At 40.8% G+C, this 27053-nt stretch overlaps 1 protein-coding gene across 2 annotated transcripts in view; it reads left to right on the forward strand.

The window, feature by feature from the left end:
• Positions 1 to 27053, forward strand: part of ROR1 (receptor tyrosine kinase like orphan receptor 1) — a 254208-nt gene that overhangs the window by 191425 nt on the left and 35730 nt on the right. For both annotated transcript variants that reach the window (XM_065553974.1, XM_042859073.2), the window contains exon 4: positions 1061 to 1091. In XM_065553974.1, coding sequence (XP_065410046.1) covers positions 1061 to 1091 — 31 coding nt within the window. The remainder of the gene's footprint in view (positions 1 to 1060; positions 1092 to 27053) is intronic.

Here is a 27053-nt window from a genome sequence, read left to right on the forward strand (position 1 = left end):
CGGCAGCTCCTTCGGAGTGGCTGTACCGCCCCCAGTCCTGCAGACTGAGGTGGGCACCAGGCTCACCGGCAGCTGTCCCTGGTCATGCTCGTGTGTTCAAGCAGCTCACATGCTCCCAGACAGGAGCTGCTTCCATGCAGCGGTTTGTGTCTCCTCTTATGGGGATGAGGGGAAGATATAAGACCTGGGGATTGAAAGGACTGTATTGAACAGTGTGCCACACAAGCATGGACTTTTAGAACAAAAAGTGTTAAATGGATTTCCTGGGGAAAGTCTAGGGAGAGGTGAAGCTATGCTCTGAAAAGGGGGCCATTGTCTGCTGATTATCTGTGATTATATGAGACCAAGATCAAAGGCCCAAGCTGCGTAAAGGAAAGATTGAACCTATTCATGGTGGTTCTGACTCTGAGACAGTTATGAACTTGTGACCATGGGGAAAACCCCAGTTGTGGGTTTTGAAGGACTGACACCAACCAGGCTCCAAGGCTGGAGTTGGGATGACCTTCTGTAAGCTTTTTAGTATGCATGTATATTCTTTTATTGTTTTTAATGTACTTTCTCTGTAATGCTTCACCTTAAGAATAAATATGCTTTCTTAAAAAGAGCTGTGTGGTAACTTGTGACTGCTGGCAATTATAGCTATGCATAGCCTTTGGAGAGACAGCAAAGCAGAGATGCTGGCCTGTTGAGGCAGTCTGGCTTGCTGGGGCTATAACAGTGTAGACAGAGAACTCCTGTCAAGAGGGAGAGAGATGCATGTTTTTACCCAAGAGAGGTCATGGCTGAGGATCCGGGAGCCTAGAGTGGGCTCCCTTGAGGGATCAGGGAGCAGGAATAGAGGTGCAGTGTCCCTGAACTGTGACAATTTGTTAGACAGCTTCTGATGTATGGTACAGTTTTGTCTTCTGCTTTTGGAAACTGAGAATCATCTGCTAAAATAAATAAACCACATTCCATGTGATATACCATTGCTTTCATCTTTTAAAAGGTTTGCTAAAACTTTGTGTTAGCTATCTCTTCATAACTAATATCTGCTGTTTTTATTCTGTCGTTTCACCAGGTCCCCCGCCAACAGCAAGTCCGGGATCATCGTAAGTTGTTTCATGTCTATGATACTGGTTTATTAATTCTGGATTTGAGCAGTCAAACGTTAACTCACCATTTTATGTGATGGAAGCAGTTATACATTCTGCTTAAATTCAGATAATATATAGTAATTTAGGATAACTGTATGATCTATTCCATAGGAACATTTTTCTAGTATGATACTGATTCCTATTTCTTACACCAGACTCTTTTAATTTTCAGCATTATTTTCTTTTATAAATGCTTTGGACCACATGATACGCTTAGTGTTCTCACAGGAATCCCATGGACTTCAGCTGGCATAATGAGCATGGAATATGGGTAGAATATGGCCCGACTATGTGTTAGAGCCCAATCTTGCAAACACTTGCTACTGGGTGTAGTTCTTATTACTGCGAGTAGTCATACTTATACTAGAGCAGGGGTCAGCAACCTTTCAGAAGTGGTGTGCCGAGTCTTCATTTATTCACTCTAATTTAAGGTTTTGCGTGCCAGTCATACATATTAACGTTTTTAGAAGGTCTCTTTCCATAAGTCTATAATATATAACTAAACTATTGTTGCATGTAAAGTAAATAAGGTTTTTAAAATGTTTAAGAAGCTTCATTTAAAATTAAATTAAAATGCAGAGCCCCCCGGACTGGTTGCCGGGACCCGGGCAGTGTGCGTGCCACTGAAAATCAGCTCGCGTGCCATAGGTTGCCTACCCCTGTACTAGAGGATGGTAGTAAGCACTATGCCTATTAGAAGTGTTCACTGGATGAGGTGCTTACACATGAAATGTGAACTTGGAAGTGGTGTTTCATTATGTCATGGCAACATTACATACTGGAACTTAGGGTATGTCTTCACTACCAACATTCTAGCGCTGCCACAGCAGCATTTTAACATGCCTGTGTAGTCGCGGCACCAGCGCTGGGAGAGAGTTTTCCCAGCGCTGTAAAAAAACCACCCCCCATGAGGGGAGTAGCTACCAGCGCTGGGAGCGCGGCTCCCAACACTGGTGCACTTCCTATACTGCCACTTTACAGCACTGAAACTTGCATCGCTCAGGGGTGTGTCTTTTCACACCCCTGAGTGAGAAAGTTTCGGCGCTGTAAAATGGCAGTGTAGACAAGGTGTTGAAGCCCGGCCCTGTAATTGGCTTCACACAGATGTACCCTCGTATCTGTAGGCGGTGCCATTGACTTCAGTAGTTCTCACTGGCATAAGGATCCTCCCACATCAATCCAGTTATGGGATAAAAGATGCAAGTTGCTGATCTTGTGTTATTTTTCTCTTTAAAAAGAATCTTCAACTGTTCTACAGTTCTGAAGTCAAGTTGCTGGCCCTGTATTATGTGTACAGTTTATTACCTGCATGCACAGGGGGAATAAAGCTGAAACCTGACCAGTTGTGACATTGAGGAAGCTGCATTGGTTAAAAAATAAATGTAAGAGTAACCAAAACAAATACACTAAGCCACTAAACCACTATAGACATTTATTAGGTGTGTGAAATCTTGAGGCTGGTGACTGTTCCGTGTATAAAAATGATCAGGTAACTCTGTCCGTATTGCAGAGAATAAATGTGATTGTTGCAATCTAAGGAAAACAAGCCTGTAACCGCAAAATGACATGCTATGATGCCCTCTAATGGAATATCACAAAATGTGTCTTTGTCCTTCTTTCTGAAGGTAATTTAAATAAAAGCACCTTGGTTTGCTTAGGAAGGGAGAGCTTTTTATTTCCACTTAGACTTCTTTTGTAGCTTTCTAACCTTGAGGAAAGTACTGTTAAGTGCCTGTTAAATCCCAGTGCTGGATAAGGTTGTGTTCCTCTGCAGTTCAGGAGACTTGATTAGTAACTTGCAAAGACACAATCTTCTGTACGTTTGAGTTGGGCGTCTATTGAAAAGAGGTTTTGCGGTTTGGATGAGTTAAACTGGGTGTCACTGTCTGGTGAAGAAAATGTGCAAGAAACCAGAGGTGAAGCAAAGAAAGAAGAGGAAGAAAGGCTAGCTTTTCACTCTCTTGGCCAGTCAGAATTTTAAGTGAAATATATTTGAGGACTTCTTCCAGCCTCTCTCTCTATGGCAGCTTCTATGCGCAGCTAGCTAAGGCCCTGATCTAATCACACTGAACTAAATGGGAGTGTTCCAACTGCTTACTGAGTTCTAAGGGACTAATCCAAAACCCATTGAAGTCTATGGAAGGACAATCACTAACTTCAAAGTACATTAGATTGGGCACTAATTTAGGAAGTGAACATTTTATTGTTTGCTCCTGAATAATAAAATATTTCATTTAATTTTCAGCACACATGACCCATTATTTTGCATGTGTACAAATACAAAAGTGTTAAAAAGAGGAAATTAAAGAGAGAGTTTATTTCCAATAGCTGTTTTTTTATCTGTGTATATTATAATTTTGTAATCAAAAAATAAACTTTAAGGAATCACACCTCATCACCCCAGAAAAGTAGATTGACTCTTAAAGGGGATTATGCTGTAATACACATTGTGGAAAACATGAAATATGAACAGTAAATGGAGTATGCTTTGTTTGTAGAAAATTTGCGCTATACGGAACTGAACTATGTGTAATTATTGCGGGGGGGGGGGTCAATCAGGGAAGATGCTTATTGAAAAGTAATGGTAAACTGGTAATCCATACTAAACTAGAATAAAAACCTCAACAAGGGGTCCGGAAGACAGTGGGCCAATTTTGCTGCCAATTACATGAGTGCAACATTTATGAGAATAACAGCAAAGTTTGGTTCCAAGAGTATTAACTTGATAACTAGGGAAAAAATAGTGTGATGGGAAAAATTAAGGAAAAATGGAGGGGTAAAGTAGACTCCAAAAATGAAATCAACATTGCTTTTCTTATTATTTTTCCCAGGGCCGGCTCCAGCATTTCTGCCGCCCCAAGCAAAAAAAAAAGCCGCGATCGGCAGCGGCAGGTCCTTCGCTCCTAGAGGGAGTGAGAGACCTGTCACCCCCGAATTGCCTCACATGCCACCCCTCTCCCTTGGCCGCCCCAAGCACCTGCTTGTTAAGCTGGTGCCTGGAGCCGGCCCTGATTTTTCCTAACGTGTTTTTCTAGAAAATTATTTAATATATTCAAACATGTTCCTCTCATCGCAAGCAAGCAACTAAACAAGTCTGATAAAATTTTATTTAAACCAAAATGCTAGCTCCTCATTAGGGAAGAGCCGGTTTTAAAAGTAAAAGCACAGTGCATAAGTTAAGTGCCGTGTCTCTTGCTTGAATCTGTGATCCGCAGAGGTAAAGAACACAGACACTTCAAATCTCCTGTACAGGGGACATGGAGCATTTTGTCCAGTAAGATAAATCTTATGCCGGCATATTTGTTTGTATAGCAACAGAAATTGTCCTGGAGTGTCTGATATTTTGGTTGACACCTTCTTCAAAGACACATAGGTTCTGGAGTCTGTCTCTTCTGTATAACATCCTTCGCCACTGATTGCATCTGCCCTCAGATTATTAAATTGGCTCACAACCATGAGGTTCTTTTAGAAACTTCACGGCTGTTGGATGCCCAGATGGTCATGAGTGTGAGTAATGCCTACTTCCATCTGTGACTGGCCAGAAAACTCAGCCCGACTCAGTTTGACTCAGAACTGTGATTTGCTAGATGGTCTGTTTCCCTTTGAGTTAATGTGATACTAGGGAGTGTATTACCTTGCTAGTGGCAGTTCTTTCTTCCAGATGAGACATAGAACTGAGGTCCTGGCTGCTTGGGCCATATAGATCACATGACAGGAATTAGTCCTGAAGTTCTGGCCAAATTCAGTTTGGGTAAATGCATTCAGTTTACCTAATATCCCCATAGAAACGGCAGTAAGATTATATTCTTCTTCCCTTGCTGTCCAAAACTGTTGTGTAGTTATCACATTTCACTGTATGTAGCGGTGATTGTCTCTGTGAATCAACATTTAAATTTGTAAAGTATTTTGGGATCCTTCTGGACGAAGAGTGCTATATACATGAAAGGTATTAATTCGTCAACACTTTAGTCTGATCTAATTGTGTTTCTCCCCTCACCCACAATAACACAAGCTGCACTGGTAACAAAATAGATTGAGGATAGTGATGTGCTTTAGTGGGCATGTTTTCCCCTGTTGTCTTTCTTTATCTTCCACAAGTGCCTGGTCATTCATGTATTTCTTTTGAGAGCAATGTTAAAAAGCCACATACTCAGCACTTTTTCTTCACATAATATATAGGTTCATAACTCTGCAGTGACATGGTACCAAAAAAAGATGGCCCAGCTCTTGCATACAAATTTTAAAAAAGAGAGCTCGAAAACTCTTCTGTAAAAGATGGCAGCAGTAATAGATGTCTTGACAATTCATGCATGCTTTACATTGTTATTCTCTCTGCTTGCATGAACAAATTGCATTTTCACTACAGCTACTGCCAAATGCCTGTAATCATTCATTAAGTTAAAAAGTAAATAAATAAAAGGAACCCGAACAAGAACATACCACTGCAGGTTATAAGCAAACCAAGAAACCATGGTACTTCTGTGCTACGACCCTGGCAGTCCTTTCTTTCACGTTGTCTCTTATTTTAACACAGAATTTAATGCTCTTCTTATTTGTGATGTTCTAAGGATACTGTAGCTGCATGTTGTAGGTATCTACTGTGTATACCCTGGTTTGCAAACGAAACTTGTATTTCAAAGAGTTTAAAATGAAGGTCCCTTCTTCATAAATCAAGTATTATTTTAGCATTTACATAGTATCTTTCATTTTGAATGAAGGTACTTTGCAAATGATATACATGCAGCCACTGAAATGCAGCCACCTCTTGTGCTGGAGGCAAGAAATTCTGTCTACGCAACACTGGATGTAGAAATGCCTACTCAAAATAAAATTAAAAAGTGCCAAAGGATCGTTGAGGTACAAACAGAGCAGACAGGAAATCGGTTGTTAAAGACCCCTCTGAAATGCCTACATATGGCAAACTGCATGGACTTGATCTTTCTATGAACGGTGAAAGGGCTAGTCAGCCCTATCCTACTTTCAACCTGTGGTACCAAGGAATCTAATTACTTTTAAGCCGGAGCGTTCTTCCAATGATGTCAATGAATAAACTGCCACTAGTTTAAAGGGAAGTATGAGCTGGTCCCCTGGTGTTTAGAGCAGGCGTTCTCAACTTTTTTCATTCTGAGCCCCCCCCCACCCCCACCCAACATGCTATAAAAACAGCATGGCCCACCTATGCGACAACAACTGTTTTTCTGCATATAAAAGCCAGGGCAAGGATTAGGGGGTGGTAAGAAGGGCAATTGCCCAGGGCCCCACACCACAAGGGATCCCACAAAGCTAAATTGCTCAGGCTTCGGCTTCATCCTCGGGTGGCAGGGCTCAGGCCCCTGGGCTTCAGCCCCATGTGATGGGTCTTCAGCTTTCTGCACTGGGCCCCAGCAAGTCTAATGCTGGCCCTGCTTGGTGGACCCTCTGAAACCTGCTCGCGGCCCCCCAGTGGGGCGGACCTCTGGTTGAGAGCCACTGGTTTAGAGAACTAAGCATCCATTCTGACTTCTACTGGAAAAATTGTTCATGCATACCAACTTTCATACAGTTCTTTTTCTACTGAGTTAATGAAGAATATAATATAAAACCATACAGATGAATTCTTTTTAGGGCTGCCGATTAATCGCAGTTAACTCATGCGATTAATTAAAAAAAAATTAATCACGATTAATCGCAGGTTTAATTGCACTGTTAAACAATAGAATACCAATTGACATTTATTAAATATTTTTGGATGTTTTTCTACATTTTCAAATACGTTGATTTAAATTACAACATACAATATAAAGTGTATACTGTTCACTTTATATTTTTTTATTACAAATATTTGCACTGTAAAAATGATAAACAAAAGAAACAGTATTTTTCAGTTCAACTCATACAAGTACTGTAGTGCAATCTCTTTATTGTAAAAGTGCAATTTACAAATGTAGATTTTTTTTTGTTACATAACTTCACTCAAAAACAAAACAGTGCAAATCTTTAGAGCCTACAAGGCCACTCAGTCCTACTTCTCGTTCAGCCAATCGCTAAGAGATAATGCTGCCCACTTCTTATTTACAATGTCACCAGAAAGTGAGAACAGGTGTTCGCATGGGACTTTTGTAGCCATCATTGCAAGATATTTACATGCCAGATATGCTAAACATTCGTATGACCCTTCATGCTTTGGCCACCATTCCGGAGTACATGTTTCCATGCTGATGACGTTTGTTTAAAAAAATAATACATTAATTAAATTTGTGACTGAACTCCTTGGTGGCGAATTGTATGTCTCCGGCTCATTCTGCCATATATTTCATGTTATAGTAGTCTTGGGTGATGATTCAGCAGATGTTGCTTATTTTAAGAACACTTTTGCTGCAGATTTGACAAAACACAAAGAAGGTACCAATGTGAGATTTCTAAAGATAGCTACAGCACTTGACCCAAGGTTTAAGAATCTGAAGTGCCTTCCAAAATCTGAGAGGGACGAGGTCTGGAGCATGCTTTCAGAAGTCTTAAAAGAGCAACACTCCGATGCGGAAACTACAGAACCCGAAACACCAAAACAGAAAATCAACCTTCTGCTGGTGGCATCTGACTCTGATGATGAAAATGAACATGCATTGGTCTGCACTGCTTTAGATTGTTATCGAGCAGAACCCGTCATCAGCATGGAGGCATGTCCTCTGGAATGGTGGTTGAAGCATGAAGGGACATATGAATCTTTAGTGCATCTGGAATGTAAATACCTTGCGATGCCAGCTACAACAGTGCCATGCAAACACCAGTTGTCTCTTTCAGGTGACATTATGAACAAGAAGCAGGCAGCATTATCTCCTGCTCTAAACAAACTTGTTTGTCTGAGCTATTGGCTGAACAAAGAAGTAGGACTGAGTGGACTATAGGTTCTTAAGTTTTATATTATTTTATTTTTGAATGCAGTTATTTTTGTGTACATAATTCTACATTTGTAAGTTCAACTTTCATGATTAACAGATTGCACTACAGTACTTGTATTAGGTGAATTGAAAAATACAATTTCTTTTATCTTTTTTTACAGTGCAAATATTGGTAATAAAAAATAAATATAAAGTGAGCACTGTGCACTTTGTGTTCTGTTTTATAATTGAAATCAATATATTTGAAAATGTAGAAAACATCCACAAATATTTAAATAAATGGTATTCTATTATTAACAGTGTGATTAATTGCTATTAATTTTTTTAATTGCTTGAGAGCCCTAATTATTTTTCTACTTACCATTTGTTCTGTTTCTCACATTTTCTTTTTTTAACTGAAAAGCTTGAGAGATTAGATTTGGTGCGGAAAGGAGCAGGGCCTGTGGGACAACGTGAGAGAGACTGACAACTGTGTGCACGCATGTGCAATCTAGAACAGCTTCATTCTATTTTATCCCATGCTCGTCCCCCCAGGGCCGGCTTTCGCAGGTGCGGGGCCCCACGCCAGGACACAAATTGTCTCGCGCCCCCTCCATCCCAACTTGGCCCTGCCCCGACTCCGCCCCTTCCCTGCCCCATTGGATCCCTCCCCAAATCCCCGCCCCCTCCCTGCCCCATTGGATCCCTCCCCAAATCCCCGCCCTGGCATGCCGCAAGCATGCCGCATTCCTTCTCCTCACCCCTCTCTCCCAGGCTTGCGCTGATCAGCTGTATGGCAGCGCAAGCGCTGGAGGGAGGGGGGAGAAGCAGGACGCGGCTTTTTTTTTTTTTTTTCCCTCTCCGCTGGCAGCCCCGGATGTTGAGGGGCTCTCTTAGGCACGGGGCCCCATTCCGGGGAATCAGCCTAATCGGCTTAAAGCCGGCCCTGCGCCCTCCTAATATCAGAGTAACTAAGCCACCATTGCTGTCACTGTTCCTGGGGAAGTGTCTTAAAGTCAGTTGGAATTAGGAGCATTCAGCACCTCCTGCTCCAGTACACTCAAGGCTATGTCCTAAAAGAGCCTAAAACCTGCCAATTGCACGGAGCTGCTGTGTCTCACATTTGTTTTTGGGACAGACACATTTGGATAAATCCTCAGCCAAGTAAAGAGGCTCTAAGCCACAATTCTGCTCCCGGGATTGTGGGTATAAGGATGCTTTACAGAAATGCATTATCACAACACTTCTTGAAATTTCTCTTAGTTTCCATGGCCTATTCAGTGGTCTGTTCCTTTAAGCACCTTTGAACTTTGCCACTCACTTAATCTTTGAGCTGTTTGGCTGCTGCTGTGATAGAGTAGCAGACAGGGAAGAGACAGAACAGCTCAGTACAGCAGCAGACTTTGGAGACATGGCACAGCAGATTCCAGGAGATAAGAGGATTTAATATTAAAAAAAAAAGATACTTCAGCCCTGGAAAGTAGTTGAATCCCCAGCTACCTCCCTTGTCAGGTGATTTTGCCCCCTGTTGTCACCTCTCATGGTTTCCATTAGTTGGAGTGATCCTTTTACACTGGTTCTGATTATGTATTTTCTCACTCCAGGAAAAATTAGGAAGGCAATGGAGATGTAACACATTTACGCTGGTGTAACTAAGAGCAGATCTACCCCAGGGGAGTTTCATGGGTGTAAAACGGATGTGAGAGGAGAATCAGGCCCATTGTAACGAGCCTTTTCACCTAGTAACCATGCTTCTGTTTCAACCTCTGTCATTTCAAGAGTGTAAATTGCTCGGGACAGGAACTCGATTTTCAAACCAACATATTCTGTGCAGAAAGAAATTCAGTCAGGAGTGGTGCTGAGAATTTCAGCATGGAAAAAAAACATTTTTCATTTAAAATCAGATCAGATTTTAAAACCAATTAAGATGAAACATGCATGCATGTAGCTGATTGTGATGAGGTTCATTTTAAGGAAGCTTAAAAAACACTGTATATATTTTGTGCAGAAGCTCTGCAAACTGTACAAAAATCACAGACTGCCTATTCCTTGGAAACTTTTTCTACAGTTGCATGCCAAGCACAGCTAAAGAAAGGCCTGTTATCCTGCCATGGCTGCACATTTTAACTTTCCAATGTGGAATTTTGATTTCATCATCCTGCAAACATTGCATTAATGATGTGGCACCACTTCCACATATTTTGTAGGTGTAGGTGGCACACGGTTTTATATTTTGAAGAAGAAAACAGTCCAATTTATCTGTATTATTAACCAACTCTTGGAACTGCAATGCACTGAAAAGACACAAGGGCACCTCCAAAAATTAAGTCAAGTATGTATATCATGCATGGGGCACCTTCTTGTATCAGCTTAGCTATTGAGAGGTTCTCCGATCCTTAATACCTAACATAAGGCTCCACATTAGCTAAACAAGTATTGTTTTTTAAATTTAACTGCCTTGGAGAAAAATAGGCATGGACTGTAATTAAAGGAGGAATTGGGTCTTAATTTCCAACTTGTTTTGTGAACCCCAGAAATAGTTTGCAAGGTTTGCAAAACCACAAACTCCATAGGGTCTCCCCATCCCTATTTTCTAATGATTAGTGTTTCTTTAGTTAAACACATCTGCAGTATCTTTGCTTTTACACAGTGGCTCTCTGTGGTTGGATGTCAGCATGGTTTTCTTCAACAAAAAATGCATAACCACTGGCTGGCATCCAGGTGGGGCTTGGCCAACTATGTACTTGATCATGCATTTCAAAGAGAAGCAGAGAGAATCATCTGTGTTGACTACAGAAGCTACTCTTTAAAGAAGAAAGAACACTGAAAAAGAATCAAACTTCAATCATGTGCAAGAGGTAACAGATTAGCTTCAACTGACATCCTCATTCTGATGTTCGTCAGGCTCCCCAAAACTAGTACTTCGAAAACATCTGCCATTAGTGCCCCTCTTCACTTGGGCAGTGATCAAGTGACGTCGCACAGATCATCAGCTGATGAGGATTATCCAATTCAAGACATACAAAATACAGTAAAGTTGTCACTTAAAGTCGTCCCGGTTAACGTTGTTTCGTTGTTACGTTGTTGATCAATTAGGGAACATGCTTGTTTAAAGTTGTGCAATGCTCCCTTCTAATGTCATTTGGCAGCTGCCTGCTTTGTTCACTGCTTGCAGGAAGAGCAGCCCGTTGCAGCTAGCTGGTGGGGGCTGGGTGGACCGGCAGCCCCCCTATCAGCTTCCCCTATCAGCTCCCCCTCCCCTAAGTTCCCTGTGCAGCAGCTGCCCAGTAGGCTAGCAGTTGCAGCTGTCCCTCCCCCCACTGCCATGTGCTGCTCCTGCCCTCTGCCTTGGAGCTGCTCCCCGAGACTCCTGCTTGCTGTACGGCGGGGAGGGGGACTAATGTCAGGGTATCCCCCTCCCCCCTGCTCCTGCACCCCATTTACCCCATCCTCCATAGAGCAGGGGGGACACACGACAGGTCTCAGGACAGAGGGAGCTTGCTGGTAGCAGCAGCTGCGGTCTCAGCAATCTGATATAATTAACAAGGCAGTGTACTTAAAGGGGAAATGCGCATCTCTCTCTCACACACACAGAGTGTCTCTCTGTCTGCGATGCTCTCTCCCCTCCCTCCATTCCTGCTGCCTTGTAGACTGTGAGAGTTAACCCTTGAGGGCTCAGCCAATTGCTAGTTCATCATTTAGCAGTAAGGCATTCCCTGGAAAATATCCCACCCTCTGACTCCTCCACCTCAACCAAGCTTCACAATCATCATCACTGTGTACCAGTATTAAATTGTTTGTTTAAAACTTATACTATACTAAGACTAATATAGTCTTCTGTCTGGTGAAAAAAAATTCCCTGGAACCTAACCACCTCATTTACATTAATTCTTATGGGGAAATTGGATTCACTTAACATTGTTTCTCTTAAAGTCGCATTTTTCAGGAACATAACTACAACGTTAAGTGAGGAGTTATTGTATTATTGCTGAAAATGTATCAATAGTCACTGTTTCTCAGTGACAGTGGAGACCTGAAGGGGGATTGAAGCCAGATCTTTTACAGCCTTAATACACTGTGGTATAGTAGCCTGTATGTAAGACATGGGATCTCAGCTACAAGTGGAAAGTGGAATATTCTTGGCAGAGGCCAATAAAATATATTTGTGTGAAAATGAAGACCTGAATGCCCGATGCTGAGAGAAGTCATGTTCTATTCTAATACATTACTTCATCTTAGTAAAAATAATACTCCCACAGCCCTGCCAATGTATGGGCGAGTCAGTGTTACCTGCTGTGAGAGTCCTAGTCACATAAATGAAACTTTCCCAGGGGATAGTTGAACTCACACGCTTGGGAATGTGTTTGCGCTGGTGCACATTTCTTTGTTATGCCAATTCCTCCCCTTTCCTGTTGGTTTGTTCTTCTAATTCCACATGAAATTCCTTCTCCAGCACTCCTTCCCCTCCACCACCCAGCATCCACAGTAGTGTAATAGCCTATGTTTCCGCTATGTGCATTTTGGATAGAGGCATGTCCTTTAGCCTTTCTGAGCAAACTACAGTATATGAAAATCCCCCAGTAGGTATAATACAGTACCAAGGAAAGCATTCTTTGGTATTATAATAAGTGCATTCTTATTGTGTTTCATGGCACCTGTAACCATACATCTCCATTGGTTTTAGTGCAGTAATTCTCAAACTTTTGTACTGCTGACCCCTTTCACATAGCAAGCCTCTGACTGCAACCCCCCCACCCCTGTATAAATTAAAAACACCTTTTTATATATTTAACACCATTATAAATGCTGGATGCAAAGCAGGGTTTGGGGTAGAGGCTGACAGCTCATGACCCCCCATATAATAACCTTGCGACCATCTCTGGGGTCCCGACCCCCAGTTTGAGAACCCTTGTTTTAGTGGGAGTCACGCTGCTAAAACCCAGCAGATCCCTTTCAAAACATGAGGGTATTTTCAGTGTAAATTGTGCCCATAATTCAGAGAAAATTCTTTGCTACAACAGTCAAATTTTTCATTTGGAGTCTGTCATGAGGTGCTCTACTCTCCACAGGGTGTGCCTCTTTCTTGCGATTAGCTCCACCCAGTTCAGAGCCCCCTTTCTTCTCTTCCACCATTGCAGTTCTCCTTCTGCCCACAGAGTCACACTGTGATTTGCCTTCCAGGAGTGTCTTTGAAAGTCTCTCTCCACTAGCAGCATCAAGCAGTCCTTAAACCCGCTGCCCTGATTATGTCACTCCCATAGTGACTTAGGCAGTTGTCCCATTCACTGCCCTATGCCATAGCACTCTGTAGTGGATAGTAGGGGAACCCCGGCCTGCCCTCTACTCTGAGATCCAGTCCAGGGCCCCATAGTGAGCAGTTCAGGTCTGTAGCTACATCTACCTTATTCTCTCCCCTGGAGTATTTCCTGCCATGCTTCTCTAAGCTTTTCTTTCTCTAGCCTTCTTTGTCACACCCCTCTCTCTCTCTTAGGCCTGCTAGGTAAACTCTTTCTCAGGGATTCCTTTCCCCCACTTCCTTCTCCCTTACCTTGGGGAGAGAGACGGTAGACTTCCTCCCGGTAGCCTAATTACTGTTGCCAGCCTCTTAGCTTTATGGAATCCCTGCCTGTTCCCTCATAGGTGAGCTTCCTTTTAATTAGTCTCCTCGCAGCCTAAATCTCCCCCGTTCTCAGCTTAAATGACTGATTGGGTCTGCCTGGCCTAATTCAACTTTCTCCGGTCCGGTGTGGGGAATGCATCCCATCACAGGATCATAATGTGTTCATATTTAATGCACTGGGTTGAATTCTGCTCTTAGTGACACTAATACAAATCCAGAGAAACTCCATTGAAGCATGGCTATGAGCAAAATGGGGCCACAGAATGTTTTTCATTTTTGGAAGGGAGATGTGATAAATATTTTCACATCTTTTTGATCTGAAATGTTCCAGTGGTAATTCCCCCTGTTGTGCAAATGAGAAGCCATCCTGTCTTGGTGCAGCCATTCTTGAGAGAAAGGGTACGAGAGAGAGGTGTATTATTTGAAGATGAATTAACCATCTAAATAAAAGTGGGAGTAAGGAGAGGAGGATAAATTACTGTCAGGCTTTCATGCAGGATCCCAAATTTCCTCAAGAAATGTGGAAATAGGAACTGTACTAGTTTCCACCCCACCCCAAGTACCCACATTTAACACCGTCTATAGAGAGAAGTGTTTCTCATAAAAGCTACCTTCTTGGGAGTCCTGTACCCTGTATTGGAAGAGGAGTTGCATGTTTATTTCTGTTACTCTCTTGGCAAACTCAGTTGCATCTTCAGCAACTGCTGATGTAAATGTACCATCACGCAGACATCACAGTGAGGTGCTGTGAGACTGATACTAGGAAAATTGGCTGTAATTATTTCATCTTTATTATGAAGCTGACCCATTAGTTCAAAAATGACACTGCTGCCTGCCCACCAGGCCTTTTCCAAGCCATCAGATACATCGCGGAGAAAACAGACACAGACAGTAAAGAGCATGGCCAGATTTGAGAGGGGATTCAGGAACTATCCAGGTTTATTTGTGCAAATGGCAAGCTGCACCTGTTTTCCTTCTGGTCTCTCTGAGTGCACCACCTCAGGTGTTAGATTTCTTCAGGATGGAAGAATCGGGGGGAGGACTAGAGTCTCTGCAATGGAAATATTGGGGGGGTGGATCTGGGTGTTTCGACACCCTCAATGTCCCATGGAGGCAAGAGCGGGACCCAGCTATGTTTCACTCCTGGGGTGGGGTGGGGAGGCAGAGATAAGAGTGTGTCTGGAGGAGGGGCTGGAGCAGCCACTGCAATGCATGAGATCAGGCCAACCACCAGGAAGCAGGGAGGACTCCCTGGCCCTGCCCAATCCAGCCTCACAACCACCATGGGTCCTGGTGAAGACACCTGGCCCGGGGGAGGGACAGGAGCACTTTAGACAGCTGCCAGGGTGTGGGACATGTCACCTGGAGGGGGTGGTGGCAGGTGGGCTTTGACACATAGAATGCCAGCTACATGGGGATGGGAGGGAAGCAGTGGGCACCGGGCACCAAGGAACTGCCATAGGAAAGTCAGTAGAAACTGCTAGGACCTCACTTCCCAGCTTAGAGCCAGCTGCCTGGCTGCCCTAGATATACCACCTGCTTATCACCCTCGGACTTTTTTGACTGTGTAAGAAAACATTTGACTGTAAGGAAACACATTTAGCTTCTATCTCTACCAGTTGCCACGTTGGAAGCATATTACAATGTTTGCAGGTCAATGCAGATGTTATCTCTGGGGAATATAGTAGTGGAGGGTTCTTAGGGATATGGGGAGGGAAAGGAAATAACGTGCTAAGCAATTTGTGGTGTCTCCTTCCTGGATAACGTTGATGTTGTCACCTAATGAACACAGTGACAAGTATAGCTAAGTGGGCCAAAGGGCTGGCTTGTTGAAATTGACAATCAGTCATTTTTATATGAGTTTTCATATAATAAACTTTAAGCTTGTCCGATGAGGGCAACCATGTTTGAGTCTTGGATGCTCTCACCCTCTGCTAGGGTGACCAGATGTCCCGTTTTTAAAGGGACAGTCCTGTTTTGGGGGACTTTTTCTTATATAGGCGCCTATTACCCCCCACCGCCGGTTTTTTCACCGTTGCTATCTGGTCACCCTACCCTCTGCCCAGGGAAGGCTCTTTCATAACCTCTAGGATCTGGTTACACAGTGCTCTTACAGCTGAGAAGAAGGTTACCTGCCATTCCAACAACACAAAAAAACGCAGTGATCCTGATTGTGGATCAGGCACAAGGGATAACAGAAGAACAAAGAGGTGGTTGAAGTCAGCAAAGCTAATTAATTTCTTAAGTCGCGCCCTTGAAGTGACGTTTAGCTGTGGCATTGTCATTTGTGAGGATTAATATGTTAATGGAAGTCTTTGCTTAAAAGCCTAGAACACTCTGAAATTGCAACAAAATGTGATAGGTAAAGGGGTAACAGTGGGACAAATTCTGATGTCCTTACTAATTTTGAACTCCTCCTTTACTCAGTATTTCAATCAATATTTTATTCCTGTGTGGGCTGGGTCAGGGATACTTCATAAACAGCTCCTCTCTCTTGCTATTTTCACTTCCTGTCATGATGAATGCAAGAGCAATCAGAAATGTGTTTGGGTCCCCTGCAGTCATAGGACATGGATCCAAAATCTCCTGCCTTAATCATTCGCTATATAAATATAGATGTTCTTGCTGTTCTGAATGATCATGGGGTGACAGAAGGGGTCTCTTCTACCTTCAGTGGGGCAGTTAACTCCCTTAGCCTCAACAGGATTTTCACATACATTTCTACAGGAGAACAGATCCCTTCATTATTGAGAGAGAATCATTGCAGATCCAACTACAATGAAACTGTTTCTTCCATGAAGACCACTGGACTACAAAAATGCACTGCCTCTTCATGAGAATGAGCATTATACAAGGCTCATTCTTTCGGCGCATAGTGCCATTGGCAGATGCTGTATAGTTAGCTAATATCAGTGAGTGTTATAATAGTCTTGCAATGCATTGGCAGACCTGTGAGTTAGCGAATATCAGTAAGTGTTATAATAGAGAGTCTTGCAATGAAAGTGATGTAAAACCTAATATGAAGCTGAAAAGAACAATTCTCAGTTTCAGCTAACAATGCCTCTCATTGTAAAGAAGTATAAGTCATGTGGCCCCCAACTTAAAAGTTTCCCCTGTGCTTCTGCAGTCTTCAGGATAGCCAGTGGTTTCAATCCTGGAGAATGTGTTTATTCAGTCTAGTAAAAACATTAAAAAGGGGGATAAATCTCCACTGACCTGAAATGCTTTTCATTACTGCTATAAACTATAAAACATTTAGAAAGGAGTTTAAGAGTAAAGATAATATAGTTTGCATAGCCAGAGTGTATGACCTTGAGTGGTAGTTACAGAGCTCAGTTGCAACTTGTAGTACTTCATCGCAAAATCATTAAGAGGAAGGGGGAAGATTATAAGGTGTTACATTGATTCTGATAATTAAAAACATGCATGATGCTAGAGCCTTGGCCACTGAAAGTAGTAAAATTGTGTAAGTTCAAATACTGTAAAAGGGGTTAATCATTGATTTCAGAATGTGGCAAGTTTATTGATCTTGTTAACAGCAAAAAATGTGTGTGGTTACCTCTTTTGGAAAGAAAACAGCTATCTGACCTGTTACTAGTTGGATGCTGTTATTGATGGCTTGAGCCAACAAGGACCCATGCTAATCAAAAATGAATTGAAACTGTTACTCCATTCCGTTTCCTGCCAGAGTCCTTGCATTGGTAAATTACTTAAATCCGCACAAGCCATCTTTCAAGACCAAACTTTGTGTTCTTGTGCTACAGTTCTGTCCAGTACATAGTGGCAAGGATAAAAATTCTTAGCCTTTAATCTGTAGCAACATTCTTAAGACTAAGGGCTAGAACTTAGATTCATAGATTTTAAAGGCCTGATAGGATCATTGTGATCATCTAGTCTGAGCACCTCAATAACACAGGCTGTAGGACTTCCTTGAATTACTTCCTGCATCAAGTCCAATGTCTGTTGTTGAACCTAGAGCATATCTTTTTAGAAAAACATCCAATTCACCGCAAGTCTTAGTAATTTGTTCCAATGGTTAAGTACCCTCACTGTTAAAATTTGCAACTTATTTCTAGCCTGAATTTGTCTAGCTTCAACTTCTAGCCATTGTGTTTTGTTTGCTAGATTGAAGAACCCTCTATTATCAAATTTTTGTTCCCCGTGTAGATATTTATAGACTGTGATCAAATCACCCCTTAACCTTCTCTTTGGTAAGCTAAACAGATTGAGAATTTCACTATGGGCATGTCTGCACTGCAGCAGGGAGTGAGCTTCTCAGTTCAGACAGGCAGATACATGCTAGCACACTAAAAATAGCAGAGTAGCCGTAGGTAGTACAGAGATAATATAACTTCCCTACTCCTACTTGATATTCCCCAGTTAAACATCCAAGGATTGCATTAGCCCTTTCGGACACAACATCGCACTGAGAGCTTATGTTCAGCTGATTATCCACCATGACCTCCAAGTCTCTTTCATAGTCACTGCATCCCAGGGTAAAGTTCCCCATCTTGTTTGTGTGGCCTGCATTCTTTGTTCCTAGATGTATGACTTATTAGCCACGCTGCAACAGATACTGTTCGATTTGCTTATCAGTGACCTGTCTTCATCATTATTTATCACTTTCCTCAATCTTTGTGTTATCTGAAAGCTTTATCAGTAATGATTTTGTTTTCTTCCAGGTCACTGACAAAAATATTAAATAACATAGGGCCAAGAACAGATCACTACAAGAAACACACCTACTCGATGATCATTCCCCATTTACAATTACATTTTGAGACCTATCAGTTAGCCAGTTTTTCATTCATTTTATTTGTGCCATGTTGATTTGTATCATCCTAGCTGCTTAATCAAAATTTTGTGTGGGACCAAGTCAAATGCCCTACAGAAGTTGAGTACTTTACATCAATGCTGTTATCTTTACCAACTAAATTTGTAATCTCATAAAAAATCAAGTTAGTTTGAAAAAATCTATTTTCCTCATATTTGAAATTTTGGTTTGGGCAATGAGTCTTGTTAAAGGCTGCCACTGTGGTTCAAATTCTAATGTCTGTTGTACCCGTATAAATCAAGAGTACCGCCTTTGACTTGGGTAGAGTTGCTCCATATTTGCAACCATATGAATGATATAAGAATCTGCTCCTCCCTCCATGACCTATAATGAACCTTTGTGAGAATAATAGGCAATAGTAGTTGTTGCCTGATCTATTGATTATGAATGAATTATATTAATTATTTAAGAATTCCCAATTAACACTGAGGTTTGGTAGGTTCTAGTCCTGAGATCAGGCCTAGTGTTGCTAGAATTTACTGTTAAGTTGGGAACCCCGATGTGCATGGTTGCAACGCACTCACTTATGGAAACCCTGCTGTATTTGTAATAGTTTTATTAACAGTCAGCAAAATTACAAACACTCCAACCCAGCAAGGTAGAAATAATACAGAATATGCATTTGAGCATCCATAGACTCACACACCATCCCTTGCTAAATAACTTGAAGTGTTAGTTATCAAATTCCTTGTCATCATCGTCAATGGGCATCATCCTGGCATATCCCAAGAGCTGCATCTCTCAAGGCACACAGGCCAGGATACAACTTTTATAATGTGTTATACTACAGCTGCTATGCCTAATGCATATTCAGTAAGCCTTTTATCCCCTTTTCTTTATTTGTATTTCTTCACCTTACTAATATTGGGGTATCTTCTCCCACAGTTTACATCCATTTACCTCAAGCTTATCAGCATATACATCAGTCAGTTACCAGGCTATTCCTGTGGTCAGACATCTGCTGTTCCTAACTTTAAAACATCTCAGGCTGGTATAAACTAGCGTCCGGTGGTTGTCTGTCAGGAGTTTAGTCATTACAGCATTCTGTCTGGTAATGTTTTATGATCTAGAGTTACTCCAGGTTATCTGCTTATGCTAAAGCTTTTGCCATGATTGCTTTAGCTAAGCTATTATCTTACAGGCTGTGAGGCTTGTAGGCTCATTGTATTATTGCCTTAACTTATGCCTATGCCTGGCCCATAGGCTACACAGTCATGCCAAAATCAAGCCTCACAGTTGGATAACAGGAGCAAAGGTATATAAATATCAGTGTTTCCTTTGATTTGCATCTCAAACATAGTAAGCATAAATTGCTCTGCTGTCTTGATAGTATATATGTATTCCTTTTAAAATAATATGTGGCTTAATCCTCATTTAATATTTTAGACCTTTGTAAAATACATGTTTTCTATTACCAGGTCATGGTAAGAGTTAACATTGATGTGAACCAGCTCTCCACCTAGCTGTAGATAGAAACCAGCTTTTGGATTTGATAATGTGCAACTGCAAAAGTATGCCAACAGACTTTATCAAAACAAGATTTTTAAAGAGCAATTTCTTTGAAGCAGCTTTTAACTTTAATAATCATTTTCCAGTGAAAGGACTCTTATCAGTAGCAAATGATTTCAGAATTATATTAGACTTTACCCTTGTCATGCAAATTGAACTAAGCAATACTTTTCTCACTATGTACTATGTGACAAATTTGACAGACACTACGGTACGTACTTACTGAGAAATCCTTGACATGGCGAATACTCAGGAATATACTGTGCATCAGAGCACAAGATAAATAATCATCTGTAAAATGTGCTAAAACTTTATAATAATCTTCATAGTGGCAAAATAATGGAATTGCTTCCTGTGCACAAGGTCTTAACTGTTCACTACTTTATACTGCTGACATATTGACAAAATGAAATTAAAACAAAAATAAAATAAAACCCTACTGTAGGGGAATAAATCGTTGGGATGATGTTCTGCGGTGGTGGAAATCAGTAAGTGACATTTGTTATGTCCAGTAAAACATGAATGATTTCTTTCTGGTGCCATTAATTCATTCAAGTACTTTGTTTTTTCTTGCCTAAAGGGAAATTATATTGTGAAGAGGGGCTATAAAAATGGCATTGTATTCCATGATTGCTGTAAAAATACTGTTGTGGATTGCTGTTTCTTCTCTTTTGCTCAGTTATAGCTAATTAAGCTCATAATATCTGTCAGTCTTGAAAAATTAAGTCGGGTTCCTTCTCCTTCATTTTACCCCAACCATCAATAAAGATTTTACAATTGGAACTTATTTGGACAAGTCAGAAACAGGATCTAACGTGCTTTCTAATAGTAATACTGATTCTTTTGTGCTAACTGGAATAAAAAAAGCAGGAAATATTTTTTTTTGTCTGATATAAACAAGCGTTATGCTGAATACTATAAGTTCAGGGAGCAGAAAAATGCCACTTTTTACATGGTTACTTTTCTAATCATTACCACACTTTCAGAATTAAAGACTACATGTCTTCTCAGGGATCACTGAAATATGAAACTTGGATTTAAATGTAGTTGCTTTATACTGGTCCATGCAGTCTAAGTAGTGCTTTTAAAGAAAACAAATACGTTCTTCTTTCCCTAATCAATTACCAGTAGTGAGTGGATAGACAGGTCTTAATTTTCACTGACACATGTTTTTACAGATGTTTGTTGCTTTAAGAATGAGTTTCTTATCTAGAGAGCAATCTTTTTCACAAGTCATTCTACCTCGATTTAATAGCGCTCATGAGATCCTCAGAGTAGACTGCTTATTCCCAAATGAGTAGTCTCTATTTATGTGTGTCTATCAGCAGCAGAATTTATGAAAGATACACAAGTTATGTGAACTTTAAATGTTTTCACAGTTGTTAAACTAGTCCAACTATTTCAACAATAATCACTGCTTAGAACAGTTTTGGACTCACCAGCTGCCCAGTTGAAGTTTGAAAACTCTGGGTGTAAACCAAGCAAATCCCAGACTGCTTGTCAACTGCAAAAAACACATTCTCGTCTTGACATTTCCTACTGAGGAAACCATTTAGAAGATATTTTCTGTTTGAATTATTCAAATCATCCTCTTCCATGCCTGCTGTCCACCCATTGCCATGGTTTTGCAATGAGTACAGGGGAAAAAAAGCCTTATTGGCAAAAAACACAGTATGGTACTGGCAGACTCAGAAAGAAGAAATTTCTACAAAACTATGCCACCACCATGAAGGAGGCAAGAAGATCCTACCACAGAGGCAGCAAGGTCATGGCTTATGGAACTTTTCTGGCTCATAAATTGCTTTATAATTCGAGGCTGCCATACTCAACCACAGAACATGGTACCTCTTGCTGTAAGAAATCATCATCATCTTACTTCACAGAGAAGGTCGCCTTCATCAGAGAGGACCTAATATGCCACCAACAGCAATAAACTGAGGGCAGGATCAAAAACACAGTGCCTTCTCTCCCATAATCCAGCACTCTCACACAAGAAGTAGATTGCCCTTATTGTTATTGATGCTTCCCTATCACCTGTGATTCTCAGCCGCCTATTCTCCTGGGGCGTTGAGTGTAGCTCATACCTGGACTCCCTATTAATGAAGATTATTTTTTGTATGACAGCAGTGCTTAGCAGTCCCAACCAAGACCCATTTTGGTAGGCACTGTACCTGCCTCAAAGAGATATGGAAGGGGAAACAGAGTCAATCAATGTATTTGCTACCAGGTATTTTTACAAGTTAGTTGCTAACCACTGTATAGTGGTGCTGTTTAAAATTATGGCATTGGTGTTTTTATAAAAATGTCAATGTGCAAATTACAGAGGAAAGTATGGGAATGTGTTCTACTCGGTTGATATAGGAAACTTTGTTCTTAAACTTGCAATAAGGCTCTCTAGTAGTCATTTGAAGTCCATTTACAACTGACTTCTTAATTAGAGTTCCTCAGATGATGATCTTCATGTTGAAGGTTTAATTGTTCTAAACGTCCTTGTTGGCCACTATGCTGCAGATGTCATGTTCCATACTATGGGACTTCCGCTGTGATTGAAGAGAGTGTCATTGAAATACAATGTTAATTGGCAGGCTAATAAAATAGTGTTTATGGCTAGCTCTAAATATCTAGTGGACAGTAACAAAATTCAGACTATAATTTCCAGCCTATTTAACAGTTCTTTAAAAGCATTACAGAAGAGAGGTTGTAAGCATAGAAACAGATCTGTAGGCTGGATTCTGTAGACCGTCAACTGTGGTGCAAAGTAAACTTAAAGCCGCTGGAGATTTGGACTTGAGAATTCCCCTTGTGTATGGGGAAATCTCTGCTGCCCAAAGCTGACTATACCACCTCCTACACACTATCTCTTTCTCCCATCCCATCCCTAGCATAAGATGGAAGTAGGGGCAGGCTGGCAGCATACCAAGGGCAGGAAAGGAGCATAATGCAGCCAAGCTTCATTGTGCCTAATCACCTGATGGTGTAAGCTCTTGTAAGTAGGCTTTATTATCTGATTAAGCCAGGCAGCCAAGAATTACGAGTCTGTAACCAGCTTCCTGAAGCCCCCTCTTTCCACTCCATCCAATCACAGTTCAGATGTAGTGGAGAATTGAAGCTTGGGTATACTTTTTTTTACTTTTTTTTTTTAACGTTCCAGTGAACTAAATGAAACCTAAGGACAAAAATTCCCATTTCCATAGCAAAAGAGATGTTAGAAAGCACCGCCAACCCCCAACCTTCTATGGGAAAGTTTCCATCTTACATGTGGGTTAATTATATTATTTTTTTAAATTAAGGAGTCTTGTACTCCTGAAGCTTTCAAAAATTGATGGGAAGGGTCCACATGAGGAAGAATGGGCTCACTACAGTACTTAGCTGGATAAAAAGAACAGGAGTACTTGTGGCACCTTAGAGACTAACAAATTTATTAGAGCATAAGCTTTCGTGGACTACGGCCCACTTCTTCGGATTCATATAGAGTGGAATAAATATTGAGGAGATATATATACACATGCTGTCTGTATGTGTGTATATATATATGTCCTCAATATTTATTCCACTCTATATGCATCCGAAGAAGTGGGCCGTAGTCCACGAAAGCTTATGCTCTAATAAATTTGTTAGTCTCTAAGGTGCCACAAGTACTCCTGTTCTTTTTGCGGATACAGACTAAACACGGCTGCTACTCTGAAACCTGTCATTAGCTGGATAAGTGGACTGGAGGAAGAAGGCCAAGAAAAGGATACTAAGAATTATGTGCCTAGCCCTCTTTCCCCAATTAGATCATGTTGTTTGGCTCATATAAACTTCATCTTCTCATTTTTTCACTTTGTGGGATGGAGGGAACGAAAGGGTATGGGGCAAGTTCTGTATGCCCTGTTGTGCTTTTTCTATCCCAACAACTGAGGACTATTCTCCTTATCTGCCTCATACATGTCAGAGATTCATACTTGGCCCAAATTTTGAAACCGGTAAACCTAAAACTGGGCTCCTAAATCCATATTTAGATGCCAGCCTGGTTTCCAAAGTTGCTAGCTCCTTCAGCGCCAACTGGAAGTGTGAGAGAGACAGTGTTTGTGCTGTGAAAGACCATCTGCCATCACATATATGTCTCATATACATTGCCTAAAAGGCATGTCTAATATACTAATGAAAAAAATGGTTCGAACACTGTGCACCCTAGCATGGCTATAAACATGGTCGTCTACAATTGGAAACTGAATTAATCTGAGGCCCTCTAACTGCATGGCAGAGTGCAGCAGTAAAAGGGCTCAAGACCTTCATAGGTCTGTGTGCTAAAATGTCTAATTTAGCCAGGTTTTCCCACACGTAGGCAGCTCTTGTAATACACTGTGCATTTCAGAATACCTTCGGACATGCTTGGAGATGCATCTTGGATTGTGCTTGGATATCTTAAAAGGAATCTTTGAAAATTGAGCTGAATACTACTGTTAAATAAAAAAGAGGTTAAAAAATAGCTAATTTTTGCAGTAAGCTTTTCCTTACGGTAGTAACTGTTATTTTTTTTCAGTAATTCTGGCTTATAGAAGTTACCAGTAGATGCAATTTTTCAGTTGAATAATAGTTTAAGCAAGTTAACATATATATTATTTTTAATTGTGCTGATGCATGTATTTCACTTCTAATACAAGTGTCAGATGTATGTCATCTGTTTATCATGTTTAAGTTTAAAATATTGACTCACCAACACACAGGACAAATTAAAAGTTAGCTGTAAGACCAAATCAATTAGTCTTCTCCCCACACACACACACACACAAACACACGAAAACAGAGCAGAGAAGGAATTAATAATAAAATTAATCAGAATGATAAGATAGGATGTAAAAGTTACAAACAGATGGACTCACTCAGGTCAGTCTAATTTCTAGTGTCTCAGGTAGTGACATCACAGAATTCTTCATCTAGAATGAAGTTGGGGCTATTTCAAAGCCTTATTTGAAGTCTCACCAGGGGCCAACAACTAACTGAGTGGACCATTCACCTCTAGAGATGGTCCCTTCAGGTACAGTTTCCACAGATAACCTAAGGCTGATTGTTTGCTATCAAGGTAGGACAAGAACTTTAGGATGGCAATATCAAAAAGTGGGATAATTGGCCACTGTTTCATAGGAAAGGAGGAAAGAAAAGCATTGGGTAGAAAAGCGGGACAATCCTATGAAAGTAAGACACTGTCATTCCACTGAGGCTTACAAGTGTATTTACAATATATTTATTAAAAAAGGGCACTTGCCTTAGATTAAATGTGCTTTCCTTTTGATATAGATCTGTTATACCTTAACCCCTACAAATTCCAAAGTTTTACTAAGGCTTACAGAAATATCTGTGTATTGTGTTTCAAGCTATTATAGAGTTGTAAACCCAAAATCATTAGTGTTGATAATGGCAAAAACCTGTGTTGTTCTAACTCCTCAGTCTTGTCAGTTGTCAGCAGTGAGTACAGTTTTTCTGAGAGAGACAGAAATCAGTAGTAGAGCTGGTGGAAATTTTTTTGAATTTCATGCATTTTAATGCAAATTGAGACTGGTTTTCACAAAAAAAATATTTACTTCAAATGGGCCCGTTATTCTGACCAGCTCTTTCGCTAAGCCTTTGAAATATCCTTGTGTCCATTATTCTGTCAGACCATAAGATCTTCAAGGGCCTTAACCTCATTTATATTAAGGCCCCTTAAAATGGGTGTTAATTGTATGTGCACCCATTCTAAGCCCCCTTTACATTGCCAGAGTGGAATAAAGAACCTTCGTGTAAATGGGAATTAAGGCCCTTTCAGGTCTAGATTCACTTTACTGATAAGGTGGTCTAAACTATAACTGAATTTTTTCATGTTTCCTAACATTCCTGTTGTGTTTAAGGGTTTGATTTATATGTTGCACTGAGACATTTTTATGTAAATTCCAAGAGAAATATGGGATCTGTGAGAGAAACATGGACTCTACAAATAAATTTGTTTGTGTTCAGTCTTGTCTAATTGAACTCCTTTTTGTTTGCATACAAATAGAAAGATGGGCCTTATCTGACCACTCTTCCTAGTTTAATATTATCCTTTACCATGGGGTGAAAGCAGTCATGACTATATTAATATCTATTACAAAAACAGAATTATAAAAAGTATAGCGTACATAGTAAAAAGATCAAATCCTGCAGTGCTAAGTATAAGGGAGTTTTGTTTGAGTAAAGATTGAATAAAATCTAAGTATGTACTTTGGGATTTGGTCCAGTGTTTGTAGTGATATATACAGATATAGAGATATATCCTTCTGGGAAAACTCTGAGAGGTAAAAGGTATCCTGTTCTACACCTCCTATGCCAAAAATGTGCAAGTCTCACACTATGTTAAGTGCATGTATAATAATTCTCACATATGGCAAGAGTATACATGTGTAGTATCCCTCTAGGGAATATCAGCTTCCTGGTCAAACAGGCCCTTTAAACAGCTTTTGTGCATGTAAAAACAATTAAATGTTTAACTAAGGAGATCCTCAGATACATTGGACTGATATTATTTTCCTTAAGAAAGCTACACCAAGCCATGAAAGATCTGAATCTGGGTGGCCGTTGAAGACACAGCAGTTTGACTGTAAAGTTGTTACAGTTTGTCACTGTTAATAAAACATGTTTTAAAATGTATCATGTGTCAGCTATTAAGGATTTTGGAAGAATTCATTATTAGAAACAACCTCCGAGGGGTAAAGCTTAACTAGTTACACAGGGGAAGTCCTTTCTCTCAAATTTCCATTTTAATTGGTGTTTAATTTAGACTTCCTAGCCCAATGGCTGAGTGGAAGCATTCCTTACTGTCACCTAAGAGACTCTGGCTAGAACTTACCCTCAGTCCACCAGGTATTGGGAGTGCTATAGAATCAAGGAGCCCATCTCAAAATGGGTGGAAAGTGAGTCTGGTATCACTCAGTTAAGACTCATTGCAGCCAGTTGATGGGAGTTCCATCAAATATTCCTATCTACAGGTCAATGTCCAAGGAGTGTTGGATAAGTAAAATATATGTGGTATCATCAGAACTGTGAGAGAGAGAGAGTCCAGCATAAAGGTCTGATAGAAGACACAATGGTTAGCACTTATA

Source organism: Chrysemys picta, chromosome 8, assembly GCF_011386835.1.
Source record: "Chrysemys picta bellii isolate R12L10 chromosome 8, ASM1138683v2, whole genome shotgun sequence".
NCBI classification, from domain to species: Eukaryota; Metazoa; Chordata; order Testudines; family Emydidae; genus Chrysemys; species Chrysemys picta.